This window comes from Micropterus dolomieu, linkage group LG12, assembly GCF_021292245.1.
Source record: "Micropterus dolomieu isolate WLL.071019.BEF.003 ecotype Adirondacks linkage group LG12, ASM2129224v1, whole genome shotgun sequence".
NCBI classification, from domain to species: Eukaryota; Metazoa; Chordata; class Actinopteri; order Centrarchiformes; family Centrarchidae; genus Micropterus; species Micropterus dolomieu.
The window spans coordinates 36,059,301-36,077,407 of NC_060161.1; the positions used below are offsets into that span (position 1 = coordinate 36,059,301).

At 39.0% G+C, this 18,107-nt stretch overlaps 2 protein-coding genes across 10 annotated transcripts in view; one reads left to right on the forward strand and one right to left on the reverse strand.

Annotated features, from left to right (window-relative positions):
- Window positions 1–6,340: 6,340 nt before the first annotated feature.
- The window catches only part of LOC123980745, a 12,293-nt gene continuing 526 nt past the window's right edge, over window positions 6,341–18,107 (reverse strand). The window contains exons 1-8 of one of the 9 annotated variants that reach the window (XM_046065282.1): window positions 13,909–14,204; window positions 10,204–10,266; window positions 9,680–9,741; window positions 9,510–9,599; window positions 9,060–9,385; window positions 8,074–8,261; window positions 7,658–7,718; window positions 6,341–6,658 (exon numbers count right to left, since the gene is read on the reverse strand). In XM_046065282.1, the coding sequence (XP_045921238.1) occupies window positions 6,641–6,658; window positions 7,658–7,718; window positions 8,074–8,261; window positions 9,060–9,385; window positions 9,510–9,599; window positions 9,680–9,740 (744 nt within the window). In that variant the 5' untranslated portion in view covers window position 9,741; window positions 10,204–10,266; window positions 13,909–14,204 and the 3' untranslated portion in view covers window positions 6,341–6,640. Of the gene's footprint in view, window positions 6,659–7,657; window positions 7,719–8,073; window positions 8,262–9,059; window positions 9,386–9,509; window positions 9,600–9,679; window positions 9,742–10,203; window positions 10,267–12,801; window positions 13,028–13,908; window positions 14,205–18,107 lie in introns of those variants that run through there. The other 8 variants (XM_046065283.1, XM_046065281.1, XM_046065284.1 and 5 more) reach the window with 8 other exon arrangements.
- LOC123979962 overlaps window positions 17,343–18,107 on the forward strand; it is a 27,324-nt gene continuing 26,559 nt past the window's right edge. The window contains exon 1 of the mRNA XM_046064073.1: window positions 17,343–17,448. Within this exon, the coding sequence (XP_045920029.1) occupies window positions 17,343–17,448 (106 nt within the window). The remainder of the gene's footprint in view (window positions 17,449–18,107) is intronic.

The following is an 18,107-nucleotide window of genomic DNA, read 5'->3' on the forward strand; positions in this document are numbered from 1 at the left end:
TGGCCTCTCACACCCAAGGCCTTTAGGAATCCTTGGGTATAGCTTAATAATTACAACAATTATTACTAGTGGTCACTTTGTTATTAAATGTTTAATTATTTCTTATGAGTTAGTTAAATCAATCAGTCAGTCTCAAATCTGAGGGTCAGTTCTTTGTACAGTGACCTGGATCACTAAATAGTACACACACACACACACACACACACACATTCTTGTGTTCCAAGTGAGTATTTATTAATTAACTAAAGTGAATACAAGTGAGGGTAAATGGATATCATCAACACGGCCACATGGTGTGCGCTCACTGGATTTTAGTTGTATTAGTAGAACAATAAAGCCTTAAACTGAAAAGACATCCCAGGTCAAAAAGAAGTGCTCTTAAAGGTACTGAAAATATACTTGAAATTCACATAGTATGCTTATAGTACATTCATGCTTCTAACATGCTTACTACAAGTATATTACAGATATATTCTGCTGACCTTTAACATACTTCTGAAAAGTACTTTGAATAATTTGGTAATAAATATATACTAAATTAAACTTTTAATAAATATGCTTAAATAAAAATATATTTTTACAACATTTTAGTCTATTTATTAAAAATATATTTATTTAACTGTTATACCTGTGTTTATGTAAATACTGTTTAGGTGTACTTTGTGGAAGTACATTGTTAAACAATTACACTTTTAGTGGGTTAAAAATATATTTATGCCAAACATGCTTCATTGTGTAGGCTACTGCAAAATATTGTAATTATCTATGTAATTGCCACATGTTTCAGCCATGTTTCCAGTGGTATGATTTTTAAAAGCATATTATTTCCTTTTTTTTTCATTTATTTTCCTTCTTTTAATTTAGTTTAATCAGGTAAATAGCTAGTTGAGATAAGACCTCTTTCATAAAGGTAACCGGGCCTAGAAGGAAGCAGCACATGTTGTTAACTTAACAAACAACAACATATTGAAATAAGCATACTTTAAATCATATTGTAGTTATACATGTTTCTGTTTGTAAACAGTAAACACTTGTACACAGGGCGGAAGTGTGCCCTCCGCCCAGCCCACTAGCGCAGTGCATTCAGTAGGACTAATCAAAATCAAGGTTTTCAAATCAAGTCCTCTTCACGAAAGTTGCTTACTGTTGCTGAGAGAGGGAAGCTATTTCTGGCCAGAAATTATTTTGTTTCTCTGGTTCTTTTGTTTTACTTTACTGACTCGGATTTGGAAGGTGGACACCTCAGACATAATAAGAAAAGAACTCAGAGGAGAAGAATATCCAGTCAGCTCCCTGCAGAAGTTAAATGTGAAAAGAGCTAAAGAGGCGCGACTGGCAAGTTACAAGCAGGAGAGGACAGACGCAGATAACGTTAACGAAAGTTGAGCTCACTTTGGGTTTGACAATATTTTCCTTGGTGGATAGCTCTGATGTGCATTAGCTAATGCTAGCACGTGGATTAATATATTTGTTAGCTAACATTAGTTAGCATTTTTCAACAACTTTTGTCTGCCTTAAACAGTGTTGGGAGTAACGTGTTACAAAAAAACGCAATTAACGTTACAGTAGTTTATTGCTTTTTGCTGTAAGGCAATTTTTAATGTTACTAAAATTTCGGTAATATACAGTCTCAGTAACCTGTTGCTGGAATTTGATGCATGAGATTTTAACCAGGCAGGTCTGTGCATGTGTGTGTGAGAGGCCACAATTCTGCTTTTGCACTGTTAAAATGACCAGTAAGGTCTTTATCAGAGTAATAATGCAACCAATATGTTGCTGTCTGTGTGCTAGGTTCACATTTTTAAAGTCTACCTGAATACTCACATGTCCATGTTTACAGTAAGTTATTGGTCATTGTAATCATTATTATTCATAATGTCTGTAAGTCTGAAGCTACTATAAATCATCAGCTAAGCATCAGTGTTAGACTATTCAAAAGTGCATATCTTCAAGGTTTTTTCTCTTCACTGCAACCATGGAGGGGGAATCATTACAGTGACCAATAACTCTGTTATAACAGCAGTGTTAAATTTTACATGCATATGTGAGACTTGTTTTAAGACGCGCTTGAAATAATGTTTTTATGTACTGCAATGCCTGACCACACGATATAATAGCATGTGATGTCATGTAAAATACTGCTCAACTTCATGTCCATTTGTATGGTCATAGATACTGTATTCAACTAGAAAATTAAATAAAGAATATTAATAAAGGTTTGCTATAAGAATAGAATTACAGTGTTTATAATGATACGCAAATGAAGAACTAAACTAGGTGGAAGTACTGGCCTGACTGAATATTTACTATATCTCATTTGCAACTGCATTTCTTTTCTTTTAGAGCTTCCTGGGGTCGTCGACTCACTCAGATGGCTTAGAGGCCGCGAAAACCTCAAAGAACCAGCTGGACCCTCACAAGCTCCATGTGCTCATAGGTATGTCTGGCTCCTGCACACCATCACTGTTTTTGCTCTCATTACATGTCAGCGGGGTCAGACTATATAAACAAATATTCTTGTGAAAAAATAATTTTATTTAAAATATTGTTATACATTAAGTAATTGGCTACTTTTGTACTTCACTAATTGACTGCTGTGTTAATGTGAAATGACATGTAAACAGAACAGTTTTTAAGCAAGTCTGTATGTTTGTATTATTTGTTGTACCTGTTTAATAACATTTTATCATACACAGCTCCTTGGCTGAATGCACAGTAGAGTTTATGTGATGTTTTTGATCACGTTGTAATGGAAGAACCGAGCGTTTACTGGCACGGGTCCCTTGTGGAAAACCATTTCACCTCAGTGTTTCCCACACATAGGCTTAACTTGGGCTGGCCGCCCAGGTAGATTAACAGCCGCCCAAGTAAATTTGGCGACCCATGCGCGAGCTTACTATGAGCTTAGAACAATGATCAGGCAAAAGGTGGTTGCAACTTTGTGCAGCCAGAGAAAAACAAACGCCTTGCTCCCGCGGGGTAATGTTATGTCATGGTGATGTGACATCACGGTGACGTTTTGCAGCGCCAGGTGTTGTGACAAATTCTGCCTGCCTGCCGAGAATTAGATGCACCTCGCGTGTGGTAACGCCCTTTTATGCTGAGAACAGAGGTGGGCTCAAATCTCGGCAGGTAAATTAGTCTACATAATCTGTTCTGCCAAATTGTGCATCCAGCTGTATAGGACATTTTAAGACACTTTGCTGTGCTCATTGATCAACTGCGGTTACCACATATTAAGTGCTAAATCAAAAAGGAAGGCTGCTTCTACTAACTGTAGCTAATAAAATATCAATATCGAATCATTTACCATTTGCTGTCAAAGTTGCATGTTTGGTACCCTGTAGACCTGTGTTTGAATCTGGGCAGGGTGACGGCGCTCGCCTTTGGCCGCATATGGTGTCAGAAGTGGGACGGCTCGCCGAGAGGCCGTCTGAACCGGGCCCAGAGTCCGAACCGTATGAGGGACCCCCGTGGGTAACATTAATGATGGGATGTGTATAGTGTACTTTTCAGTAATACTGATCATCATTTTACTGATTTTATTTTCATTTGAAGGTATTTTGGTCAAGATGTGATACATGCTGCTGTACCTTTTATGTACACAAAATTATTTTTTTTTAGTTTTCTGCGTGTGTGTGTGTTGTAAAATACTATTTTCTAACTGATTTTTATTATTATGCTAAATGGGCATTTTGCAAATTATTTTTAATGCATTAATAATGAATTATTCTCATACTGAATGGTTTCATAAAGCAGCTTCCTGAGATATTAATAGTGGCTCTTGGAGTATACTAGTAATAAATTACTAATATGCTGAAATGCTAATAAAAATGTTGAGGGAACACATTTAAAATATATTTAAACTGTTCTTCAAGTGTAGCACAAAAGGGTATTTTAAGTTAAAATTTAAAAAGTATATTTAAATTACAGTAAAGGTACTTAAAATAGGTCCATTTTAACACAACTAATTATATTAAAATATATTGCAACTATCTTAAAGTTGACTTTAAGTATTGAATATTGTAAGAAATAACACATTTATTATACACTTAAAATATGATAAGTGCATCCAAAAAAGTGCTAATTAAGTATATTTCTTTATCACTTGGGATTTACCTGATTTTCTAAATGTTTGCATCTGCCCAGCTCTGTGACTGTGACAAGCCTCAGAAACCAGGCGCTCTTCTGTGTAACTGAATCATTTCAGTTAATGAAGCAAATGCAGGTTACAGGCTGGTTAAGTTATGAAAGTATGAATGGAAAATGTAGCATTCTAAAAAAGTAGATTACTGGCCTACAGAAAATACTGGAGTGAAGAGTAAAAGTAGAGTTTTAAAAAAGGAACGTGAAAAGGTGCCAATTACTCTCTTTATTTTATTTATTTATAACTTATAACAAGTTCCTACCTGTCCTGCAGCAGGAGTCCTCACTGCTGTCTTCAGGTAGGCTGTAAGTAACAGCAGCACAAAAGAAACGTAATATTGAGGCACTTAGCTTCACCTGCCTCGAGCAAACTCTTTTTTTTTCTCCCTTAACATTTCAGCACCACCTTTTCCTTGTGTCACATGTTTTCTATAGGCTACATTATTTTTGTCCGCCTGTCAACCGTTTAATCATGTCTGATGCGGAGTGAGTGTGTGATTGATTGATTCATTGATTGATTAGTCATTCAAACCGCCTCGGCTATGAGCCAACTCCGAAATGGCCGGAAAAAGGGGGGGGGGACATAGATTTTGCCATATAAAATGGCTCAAACGTATATGCCGCTTTCACATTTGTACTTTTGGTACATAGACTTTGCATTTATAGGTGATTATAATGCTCTCTCATGGTAGAACTTGCAAGACAATTTCAAATGGTATAGAAACTTACATTTTCTCAAAAGTTCGCAACAATTTCAATAGGTATGAATAATTTTGGACTTGGAATTTTAAGTACAAATTTTTGTAAAAAGAAAAAACCATAGAAATAGTTAGAAAAAGATTTATCATCAATATCTCTAACACAATATCTTACTGTCTTTGTCACTTGTTTCTGTCATTTCCAGCCAGATGAAACCTATTGGTAAAATTTAAATTTGGGTACGAATAATTTTGGGCTTAATAGTTTCATTTTCAAACTAAGTATCGGGATACAAACATCCAGCACAATTCGAAACCAAATACTGCTATTTATGTCTCTGACAGAATCTATGTATTAACTCTCACCATAAATATACACTTCTTCTATATGTCTTTACAGGTAGCCTACATTTGGGAGAAGTGCTGTGAGCCGAGTGAAATAGAAAGAGGCCTACAGTTATTGTTAGGGTGGGGTGTCAAGTAAGACATGAAACAAACAGAAGATGTGAAACATTAGTCAAGTACTTTTCTGGCAAAAAATACAGATATTATATAAACAAAAGTATAGTGATTACTGTGGCCACCCCTTGTCTTAAACACATGTGCTGTGTACACACGTGGCAGAAATGAGTGCAACATGCTGTAAGTTACCATTTCAGCACAACTGAAGGTTACTGATCTTACAAAGTCTAATGCTCTTCCTCCTCCCTTCCCTTTCTCTGTACTCACTAACCAAAGTATCTGCAGCTACTGTGCGGACTGTACTGTGTCCATGTTTCAAAGAAATTTGGATGTTTATACTTTATACTATACTACTATATTTAAGTTATTTGTTGGATAATTATTTTTTTCAGATGCAGATTCAGTTTGAGTTCATTTGATATAATTTATATTGTGATCTGTCAACATATAATAAAGTTTGTGAAATAAGAAAATGTCTTGTCTTCTTTACAGACTCATTCACTACTATTAGTAAAGGTTTTTTATAAACCCTTTGTGGTAACATGATATCTTTGTAATACCACAGGTCCCGTACTAGTAAAATTAAAAAAGACCAAAACCTAAAAAATAAAGTGTCGTGGAAATTATATTCCTGGTGAGGGGCTGAGCAAATAATTGGGTTACAACAAACCTTTATCTTTGAAGAATTTATTTAACAAAAGAGAATAAACAGAGAAGTACTACAACACTAATCAGCTGGACCAGAGGTTCTGTCTCCTAAGACAGTCACTAACGTCTGGCCCCAAGCAAAGGGAAGCATCATCGTTTACACAGTCTAGGTTTCTATGTTTTGGGGAACAGAGATCCTCTCTCGGCCCTGAATGATCATTCCAGGAGAGGAACAACAAGAGGAAAGCACCAAAACAATCTCACAGCTCTGACCTAAACCCTGGTATGTGGACAGACGTATAGAAGTATAGCAGAGGAAAGGTTAAGGATAAAAACACAATACATAATAATAATAATAGTAAAAAATTAAATGTAAGAGGACACAATTTTCTGCTATAACATAAAGCACTTTATTCATGGCCGATGAAATAGAAACTTAAATTGGGTATTTATAATGCACGAAGTAGCAAAGCCATAACATTTATACAAAAACTGTCCAGATCATGCCCCATCTGGGTCACAGTGGTCATCATGACGCATCTTCCTGGGGATGCTTAGATTTTCCTGATGCTGCTGACCGCTGGTTTGTCTTCAGGCCTTTGCTTGACTGAAGCATGACAGACTCCGGACCCAGAGTCCAGCAGGTGAGTCTGGTGGGTCCGGGAACACCTCAAACATGAGTTTCTTCAGGTCACTCGGATGATCTGTAAAACACGAAAGAGTCACTGTTACTTTCAAACCAAACTCCAGAGTGGAAGAGGCGCAGTCCATCCTGAGTGACAGCCAGTGCGCTGCAGCAGCACCAACCGGAGTGCCAGCATTTGTATTTAAACTCAAACTTAGTATTTCTTGTTTGCTTGCTGGAATTCAGAAGAAGAATTCAGGTTTTAGTTAAGAAATGGACTCTTGTGGACATTTGCGATAATGACTTAATTATTGGTGGTTGAACTGTGGGTTTTGTAATGAGCACTGACTGTAATGAACTTTGTGTTTATTGCCATCAGTAGGTACCTGATTATTATTTCACTCCATGACTTGACACTTAAATTAACTTTCAGAGAAATTATGTGATACTTCTCCACTACTCACCCAGCAACCCATTTTACTGTCCCTTTCTAATCTGCATCCAATAAGGCTGACAGATAAAGTAAAACTCTATATTCATGTAGGGCTGCACATAACAATTATTTTTAGAATAGATTAATCTAACGATTACTTTTTCAATTAGTCGATTAATCTAATGAATGATTTTTGTGTATTCTAAAGGGGAAAATGTAGCCTATTAGTTGATTAATATAACAATTTATCCAAAATAAATATCAAAAACTAATTAATTAAAAAAAATCAGTATTTTATTCAGTCATCCTTAGATTAATGGTTATAGTAGCATATCTCAAAATTAATACAATTTCCACGTCACTGATGTGTTGTGATAATAACAGACATTAATTAGGCTAATTTACCTAAAACCTTAAATGTTTCTGACCTGGATGTATATCAACATAGAGTAATGCAGTATGATAATCAAACGTATTTCTGCATCAAGGAAAACAACTGAAACGATTCACAGACTGTACAGACAGTCAAAGACTGACAGTCTGTGATGTTGAATTCAGCGATGACCTTACAGTGTTGCGACTGCTCCTAAAATGACTCACTAAACAGAATTAACATGAGTTCAACAGCTAAGTATAAACTTGTACTTGAATAGGAGTCCTCTGCTGTCTTCTGTCAGCCTGGCAGGAAACACCTCTGCTGGCCTGTCTGCAAGAAACACTTCGATATCATCTCGAGATCATTGTCACCAATACTAGTATTGCAGTAATGTGAAGTATATCTCTGAATGAGAATGGGTTTGACACTGTCCAGCAGGACACTGATGTTACAGCTTTCGGGTATAAGCGAGTTAACGTTTTTTGCACGTGCCATGCATCGACCAGGTAAACTTACATAGGCTACTGCAGCAACAGACACACATACAGGCAACGGCGTGTGGGCTTAATGTCACAATACACAACAGAAACAGTTAGCCACATTAGCTGCAGAATAGGCTGACGCCAAGTTCAACAGGCAAGTGTTCAAAAAACAGAAAAGCTACATAAAAAATGGCACAACTTACAGGTTCCAAGTTTGAAGTCGGTATAGATCCATCCTTGAGTTGTTCGGTTGATAGATTTCATTTGGTTGTGAAGTTACCGCCCAGTGTTGTGTGATGGTAGATACACAACTGAACCATGAGAACCTGAAGTGGCCTTCCAACTGAAGAGGAAGTGAGGTCATAACTGAGGACCCGCCTTGACGAGAGGACTGACAGATTGCATTTTCATTTTCATTGATGTCCCTTGGAAAGCTGCTTGTAAATGTAAATGCAATGCAATAGACTGGGGGCGCTGTTTCACTAATCGCATTTGAATAAAGTCCACTATAGAGCAGGTTAAGTCTTTGAAAATGTAATGTCTAATGCTGTTCTCATTTTCATTGTCACATAGTTACAAAATGGCATTTTAAAGTAACACTATGTAACATTTGCTCTCGGGGTCCCCCTACAGTTGGGAAACAGTATTGTCTTCTACTACTGCGCAGCGCTGACTTAACATGATGCATGCTGGACTTAAAATAAGGCTGGCTGGTTAGTAGACAAGCGATACCATCTTGAGCTCTCGCGGGTTTTCACGTCTTCGGCAGACTCCCTGGCTCTGCACGCCCAATTTTTCAGTTTTTTATTTGTAAAAAAGGTTTGAAATATCCAATAAATTTCGTTCCACTTCATAATTGTGTCCCACTTGTTGTTGATTCTTCACAAAAAATTACAGTTTTATATCTTTATGTTTGAAGCCTGAAATGTGGCAAAAGGTCGAAAAGTTCAAGGGGGCCGAATACTTTCGCAAGGCACTGTAGCTGAAAATTCTCGATTATTCAACACAAAACTGTTTTTTGAAAATCCATGAAGCAATGAGCATTTGGATGACCGTATAGCTATGCTACTCAAATCAGAATCCGAATTCTCCACAGAGTCAGACACTCCTCCTCCTCCAACACACAACTATTGTGTGTAGTACACACATACGCACATGCACACAACGAAAGCCAAAACTGTTTGCTTACCCATTCCAATACAAGGCCAGTTCCCAGAGATTTCATTTCAACCTGAAATGGTCGTCTTCCTGGGCATTTTTCCAAAGTAATTTGGTCTGAAAAGGTACATACTTTCATAGGAAATTGCAGAAATGAAGTAAGCAGCTTCAGGTTGTCAAGGTAGGCGATGCAGGCCTTCTTTCCAACCAGGTCATTTTCAACTTTCAGATGGTCTGGCACATCGGACATCTGATCGTCGGTGGGGTTGGGAACAGCTACATCAAGCACGGTCTCGTCCATGGATATTTCTGGAAGCTGCTCAATATTCCCGACCTTTGATGCTGCACCACCAAACTCTGCATAAAAAGGCAAAATATGAACAGGTCTTAGATTTTTTAGTAGTGGAAAGTAACTACTACTACAAGTACAACCCTACAATATACTGATTGTGCATGAATGAAGCTAGTGAATATAACATACCGTAGTTGAAGAAAAGCATTGAATTCCTCATCAGAGCTGTCCCCATCCTCACAGAATCTTTGGTCTGTCCAGTTCTCATCCATTTCAATACTGTACATAAACACACAAGCATAAGTGTGAAAGACATATCAATAACACAAAATGAAAACCGAGTCATTAGACAGACTTACATGCTCTCCCATCTGGAGAGTCATGCTGCTCTTCTTCCTCTACAACATCCAGAGATCGCATGCTGCAGATTGAGTAAAATAGAGTTAGACGATAACAGTATAGATAAGAAGACATAGTGGGAAAAAGTAAATGAGCATTTAGTCCACATTAGTTCAAGCAAAAAACATTCATTCACTGTCTCAGATAAACTAAGAAGGCACAGAGCACAAACTGTTTCACCGTTGTTGGTGGCAGGCGTCACTCGCCTACAGCACTCAACACTCCTCAAACTGTTCCATTACACTCATGTGCAATTTGTCTGTGCCAGTAACAAATGGGCCAGTAGGTGAATGGCACAATAAGCAAATTCAGTTCTGTCAGAATCGGGTCTGCACAAGGGTCTACTTCACACATTTACTTTGCTTTACTTTAATTTGAATCAAGTTCAAACACAACTGTTATATGAGTGTTGCCGAAAAGACTGAAAACCAGAGGCTCACACCACCAACTCCAAGGAATATAGCCTTCTGCTATAAAAACTCACCTGGCCTCTAATATAGCGACCTCTTCTTCCAGTATTTGTGCTTCTTAAATGAGAAATTCACCCCTGAATCAAAACAGAAAATACGACATGAGAAAAAAATTGAAATGCTGGCCAAGGAAAACACGCAATGCCTATCCTGGTCCGACTCCTCTGTAATACTCGAGACCACAGGCTGTGGAGGTTCGCAGGGTAGTTTGTGGGGAGTAGATGTTACTTCCTGCTTTTGAGAGCTATAGGGAAATAACAGAGAATTTATTTGTCTAATTCAATTTCACAGCAAAAACACATACACATTATATCATTGTGACTTGAAGATGAATGAAGTTTACATGCTAAATCAGATAATGATTTTCAAACCTAAGTGCTTGTCCTAGCTGAAGTGAGCTAGTGGCTTGACTCTTCTGAATGTACATGAATTGACATTCTACAAAAAATACGTCTGTGTGATTAAACTCAGCGGTTTAGTCTGGGTGCTAGTGATAAGCAGGAATGTGAGAAGCAAAAAATCTCATAACAGGGGAATTACTTTGCTGAACAAGCATCACATTTGAGTTAGACTTTTGGTGAGGTATCATCATCATGCTCCGAACACAACAACCCTCCATGTTTGTAGAATCAAACCACATAGAAGTATTGCACATGAACAACAATAGGGTGGGAATTCGTCATCAGAAAAAATAGCTAAAAGAATCCTGTTTGGTTCTGTAACGTTAGCTAACAATCATCTGAAACAACACAATCAACTATACATGCAACTACTTAAAATCTATGAACACACTGTTAATATTACTAATCTTCCTCCCTTCATACTTTCTACATGTTTAGTAGACTAAACTTTTTGCTCAAATCAGAAAGAGAATGCTAGCTACAGAGACACTATAGAGACCAAAAATTTTAATTCTTTCACTCTCTCTACAGGGGAACCATACATACATAATCCAAAATCTAGTACCTTTCTCTTGTGGCCAAATATCATAAATTTAGACTTTGCCACAGAAACTTTAAATCCCAATTTATCAGCCCAATCCTCCACAGTAACTAAAGCCTTTTGCATTTGTTTTAAAATAAAATCTATGTTTATACCTCGTTTCCAAATGGCCCCATCATCTGCAAATAAAGACTGCCCAATCCCTTTTCCAATATTACTTTAGTATTTTTTATTTTTTTTTATAACCTGTCCTGCAGCAGGCTGGTATAGAGTATGATGAGCTGGATACCATACTGTGCCAGACAGATTTACTTAAACAGGAGATTATTAATATACTCATTTGTCTGTTATTTATTTAATTATGTATTGATTTGTCACCGGGCCGGACAGGGGGGCAGACACGGGGATGGGGGGGCACAAACAGACAGCACAGAGAAGGGAGAACGCCTGAAAAACAACAACAAACAAACAATAAAAATAATAATACTAGTGAAAGACAACCAGCCGAACAGCAGCAATAAACAGCTGACATAGTAATGACATATTAAGACAACTAAGAGAACAATGAAAACAAGAAACAGTCACACACTCTAAATAAGCAACACAACACAGCCACGAGAGCTGGAATAATAATTAATTTAAATAAGTAACTGAAAGAAAGGCATCAGGAATAATTCTACCAGGGACAACCTAAGTTTGTTTGTGTCTGTTTGTGTCTGTGTGCGTGTGGGTGAATGTGTCTGTATGTGTGTGTGTACATGTGTGTGCGCATAAGCCTGTTAAAGAATGTAGTTGTTAGTGAGAGTGGGAGACGCCACGACTGTAACAGGCAGGCAAGAACCCCAGTAGCCAATAGGGGTGGAAGAAAGAAAAACAATAAATCAAATAAAAAAAAACAAAGACTCCCAGATGCACCGCGATGCAAACGTGGAAGACCCCGACCCAACCAACAGACCCCCCCCCAAAAAAAAAAATTAAAATAAAAACGACCATCCAAATGCCAATTGACAACATAATGCCAACGGAACGCAAGAGGTATAACCCGGGGAAGACCAGGGTTCCCCCCTATCCAGAACCCCACCGCCGCGCAGCGAACAACCAAAACGGCCATATGGCACGCATTCATCAACATCAATGCACAAGTGACGAGCCCAACGCGCGCAATGCCTGACACCCAATGCCCAGCAGCCCCGTCTCTGGTTCCCTGTGCTGCGGTTTCGCTGCTGGCCTTCAGCTCTGCCCGGCCTCCTGAGAGGTCTCGCCCTCGGCCCCGGCCCTCTGCACAGCCTCCGGAGAGGTCTCGCCCTCGGCCCCGGCCCCCTGCACAGCCTCCGGAGAGGTCTGGCCCTCGTCCCCGGCCCTCTGCACGGCTTCTGGGGGGTGGTGACGGTGCAGTGGATAAGACAGATGCCTTTGGTGTGAGAGACCGGGGTTCAACGCCCCACTGTGACCATCCACCAATGTGTCCCTGAGCAAGACACTAAACCCCTAGTTGCTCCAGAGGCGTGCGACCTAAAATGAATAAATGTAATGTTTCTGCCCAGTTAGCTTTACTTCCTGTTTTAGTTTGTAGTTAGTCTGCCCTAGTGTCTCTTGTCATGTTTTACTTTCTGTGCTTGTACTTGATTGTCTTAGTGGTCTCACCTGTGTGTAATTAGTTTCTCCCTCACCTGTGTATTGAAGTGGTTGTCCGTCTTTCACTTGTTGCCAGTACATTTTCGATGTTCCTTTGGATGTATCCGTGGATGTATTGTGGAGTTTCCAGTGTTTCTCGTGTCCTTGTGGATTTAGTTACTTTTGTTGGACTTTGGATTTTTGTGTTTTTGGGACTGCTCACACCTAACCACACTTGTAAGTTTCGACAATAAACCTCACCAAATCTCCAGTTTTTGTCTCAGTGTCTGCATTTGGGTCCTAACTTGTGTTCTCCAGCATTCAGCCAAGAGGGTGAACATAACTAGATTGCTTTTCTTGTGTTTGGGTGTGCGGTCTTTGGGGTGTACCAGCATCTGTCTTAGTGTGTTCTTGGGTTTAAAAAACACAGGGATGTTGTGTTTGTTGAAAATCCTCCTGAGTTTCTCTGATACTCCAGACACGTATGGAATCACAATGTTGTTGCGTTTGACCTTCTTTTCCTCCCCTGTAGTTTTGTTCTTCTTGGATCTTGTGGCTGTTTTCACAAATGTCCATTTAGGGTATCCCTTAAGTGCCCCCTTCAGGTGGTCAGTTACAGTGTACTAATACACAGTAACACATTGTGTATATAACGGATAATTACAGTAATGAAAGAGTTATTGTGAAAATCACAGTAACCAATAATCAATAATCACAGTAATCATCATTGTACTGCTGGATAGCTGGTCCAGGCCTTTGTCTCCTCCAGACTGGATTACTGCAACACATCATTGGACGTGTTCTGGTCTGAGTACACTAACATGCAGTACACTGCGTACACTGTGTACTTACCTGCTTAGTGCATTATTTTTGACAGGTTAGTGTTATCTCAGATCAAAGACTGCAGTTGGGCTCTAACAGGAAATGACTATCACAATATTGCACAATCCCCCCAGCACAGAGGGAGCAGAGCTCCAAAAACAGCCAGGCTTTATCACCCAAACTAAAAAGATCAGAATCTGGTTTACTGACAAGTTTTAACTTCCAAGTAATTTGCTTTGGTCTATTGGTGCATAAATAAGAATTCTATAAAATAAAAGCTGTTCTGTTCTGGTCTCACTGTCTGTGTTCTGGTCTGCCCTGTTGTTCTGGTCCCATCTCACCGTCTGGATTCTGGTCTTTCCTGTTGTTCTGGTCTCATCTCACTGTCTGTGTTCTGGTCCCGTCTCACTATCTGTGTTGTGTTCTGCCCTGGAGTTCTGGTCTCGTCTCACTGTCTGACACTTCAAATGATACAAAACCTGCATGAGATTGGGAAATGTGTTTTCTTCTAGTGGAAGAAGATATTTGATATACCTGAAACCTGGATAAAGTACATGTTGCTGCTAATACTGCAGTCCTTGGTATTAGTGCATGCAGCCACGTTACTTCTGAATTACAGGTACAACTTTACTTATTCTCAATAAAAGTGGCCACGATTATTTTTGTAATATTTGTATCGCAGAGAAACTTTTAAATATTGATCAAATGTGAATTCAATAATCCATTTTTAAAGAAACTCTCCTCAGCTGAAAGTGTGGGGACAGACAGTCCACTGCAGGATATGTGCTTCACAATAAAATGTGATCAGTACAACACCGTGCGATCAGACAACCATAAAGCCCTGTCTGATTAAAAGCCTGTTTGAATAGCGTTTGAATAAATTAGAGTCTTTAATTACTTTTCAAAAAAAAATAATAGACAGAATTTCATAGTAAGGGAGGCAATGCATTCCACAGGCTAGGAGCCACTGCTTGAAATGACAGATGCCCTCTGGTTTTAAAATGAGTGTTTCAAGGAGGTTTTCCCTACTATAGGGCCATCTATTCTTGCAGTTTTAAATAGTAGCCTTTCCTCAGTGGTGGTCCCTGAACATTTTAAATATGCAGTAGTGCAACCTTTAATTAAAAAACCTGGTCTGGACCTGCAGATCTCGCTAATTTCAGGCCTATTTCCAAACTAACCTTTCTGTCAAAAATCCTTGAAAAAATTGTTTGCAGTCAGTTAATGGCCTTCTTGGATGAGCACAATATTCTTGAAGTCTTCCAATCTGTTTTTAAAACCCTACATAACACAGAATCCGCTCTTCTAAACGTTTTTAATGATATCCTTTTAGCTACGGACTCCGGGGATTGTGTTATTCTTGTGCTTCTTGATCTGACTGCTGCCTTTGACACAGTGGACCATGAAATCCTGATTTCTCATTTGGAGCGGTGGGTGGGCATCAAGAGCATTGCACTGTAATGGTTCAGGTCCTACTTGGAAGGTAGAACTTTCTGTGTCAGTTGTGGAGAGTCTGTGTCTTCCTCTGCTCATCTCTCTTGTGGGGTCTCACAGGGCTCAATATTAGGCCCTCTTCTTGTCTGTCTTTATTTGCTCCCGCTTGGTTCCCTACTTAGGAAGCATGGTATGTCATTCCACTGTTATGCAGACGATACTTTGAGACAGTAATCCACGCCTTTGTTACCACTCGGATGGATTACTGTAATGAACTCTACGTGTGGGTCAGTGGGTCCTCTATTGCTCGTCTCCAGATGGTACAGAACGCTGCAACGCGTCTTTTAACTGGAACGTGTAAACACAAGCACATTTCCCCTATTTTAGCCTCACTCCACTGGCTGCCTGTATATCATAGGATCCATTTTAAGATTATTTTGTTTGCTATTAAATGCATTAACTGTCTTGCCCCACCCTACATCTCTGAGCTTTTGCTGGAGTTGCAGCTCCTAAACTGTGGAACGATCTACCTCTGCACATTAGACAGGCATCTTCACTGTTCTTAAGTCTCTTCTTAAAACCCACCTCTTTTCCCTGGCCTTTGAAAACTGAAATTGACATTTCTTGTTTTAGTTGTATTGATTTGTTTGTTTTATTATATGGTTGTTGTTGTTTTTACTTGTATTTTATGCGTCGTGTGGGCTTTGTATTTAGTGTCTTTTATGTATTCATTTATTGTTTTACTGTACAGCACTTTGTGTTCACTTTGGATTTTAAAAGAGCTCTATAAATAAATTTTGATTGATTGGGGAACCACTAACAGCCTCAGGTGCAACAGGTGGGAGTTCCTTCTTATTCAAACAAGTGAAAAGACAGTTACAGTAATCTAAAGGAGACCAAATAAAAGCATGAATGATCCTCAAATTAAACCTTTAAAACCTGGGCCCAGTTGTTCAAAAGTAATCTAATCGGATTTCGGCTATCGGATTGGATCAAATCTTGAAAATGGGTTGTTCAAAAGAAAAAATGGATTCTGAAATCAGATCAGATTACCTAATCCAAGCCTGGATTTGATCTGGATCAAACCTGCAGTTTATGTTGTTCAAAACATTTTGGTAGGATTGGGATCCCTTTGATAAAAAAAACAAAAACAGGATTATCCTGATTCCAACAGAAGGGTGGATTCAGGTGGATATTTGGGAACTTTTAAAATTTTCCAAATAATACAACATTTTTTTATCATGTATGAGCCGAAAGACACATTTATTTATATTTTGCATTTGATTTGTTTAAACTTCACAGCGATAAAGTAGATAAAATAGACAAAGTATACATTACCTATAAGCCATTCAGTAGAGTAAAAAAAAAGAAAATCCCCCAAACAGCTGTCATATCAACAAAAATACTGTCACTTATTACTGTACATTAATTACAAAGGCACAATCATTAGAGGCGAACATTCAAAAGTAGTTTGTAACAAGTTCATCCCTTATTGCAGGTCCAGTCATTCCCTCATTTTTAGATCGCCTCCTAAAAGCTAACAGCTGCTCTCTGAACTCTGAATGATATTTATTTCAACTACTGGACTAAAATATAACTGCTCAAAATATCCACAGTGTATCTGTGAATAATGCATATTTGTGTGTTTTTCTTGGATTAGTTGTGGATCAGATCGGGGTCAAACTGTTGAAAGAAATAGAAAATGGAAGAAAATGTTTGTATTAAAGTGACCCGACACGTGCTGTTCTACCTGTTGGTCTTTATATCATTAACAGCCTAGGTTGTGATATGAGGTCCCATTTAGAGCGCTGGAAATCTGGATTTGGTAATCCTGAAAAGGCTGTATCTGGATCAGGGTGATCCAATTCAATGTTGCTTTGAAAAACCAACACAAAAGTAAGAGGGGTTACGTGATCTGGGATAGCAAAACATGGGATTTCCAAATCCGGATCATTCTGATCCGGATTAAACTTTCTGAACAACTGGGCCCAGAGTTCTTAATTTGAATGTACAGTATTTCTCAGTTGGAAGAAGCAGTTTCTAATTAGTTATTTAGAGAGTCCAAAAAACTCTGTTTGTTGTTCTGTGTTCTGGTCCCCATCTGGTGTTCTGGTCTCGCCTCACTGTCTGTGTTCTGGTCTCAGACTGGACACGAATGTGAACACTGTCTGATCCACTGGTCAAACTGGAAACCTGGCCCACAGAAAACCCTGATTCTGTGACAGAGACTCAGTCAGACGAGGACTCTCCTCCCTGTGAAACTAAAGCCAGCTGAATGAGCTGTGTTCCAGTAAAGCTCCACCTCTTCCTGTACACAGATCTACACTGAGGACAGCACGTGATGATCAGAGCAGAGAGCAGGCGGACGGCCAGAGAGACGGTCTACCTGGACATGGATCACCTGTTGCTGCTGCTGCTGCTGCTGCTGCTGCTGCTGTGGAGCTCAGGTAGGACTTTAAACAGCACGTGTTAGAATTCAGATCTCTTTACTGGATCAGGGAGAAAACCAGTATGAAAGGCTGTTCAGGGTGAAAACACTGAAAGACCTGCACAGTATTTAGGTGGCCTGGAGATATTTAGAGATCTAGCTGGAGGAGAGGAATTCAGCTGAAGAGCCACATATTCAAAAGAACAGGAAACTAAATGGCAGCTCCCCGTCCTTTCTGATGCTCGCTAGCTTCACTCATAAAGCTGAAGTATCTGGGTCTAACCAAGTCTCAGTAAGAAACAAGATATAAGATCGTTGCTGATGATAAACTCACTGATTAAAAATGTTTCTTTCCTGGCAAAGAGCTGACGTACAGCTACATTTAAGGCACTAAGACCTTATCTGACCCAGTCTATGAAGTGTGAACATTTTCAGTTCACAACAGAGTTTTTTGGACTCTCTAATTAGAAACTGCTTCTTCCAACTGAGAAACACTGTACATCCAAACTAAGAGCTCTGGTGTCAGAGGTTGAATTTAAGAGGATCTATTTGGTCTCCTTTAGATCACTGTAACTGTCTTTTCACTTGTTTGAATAAGAAGGAGCTTCACCGTCTCTTAAGGCTGTTCAGAACTCTGCTGCAAGGCTTCTAACTCACATGAACAAAAGAGCGCACATC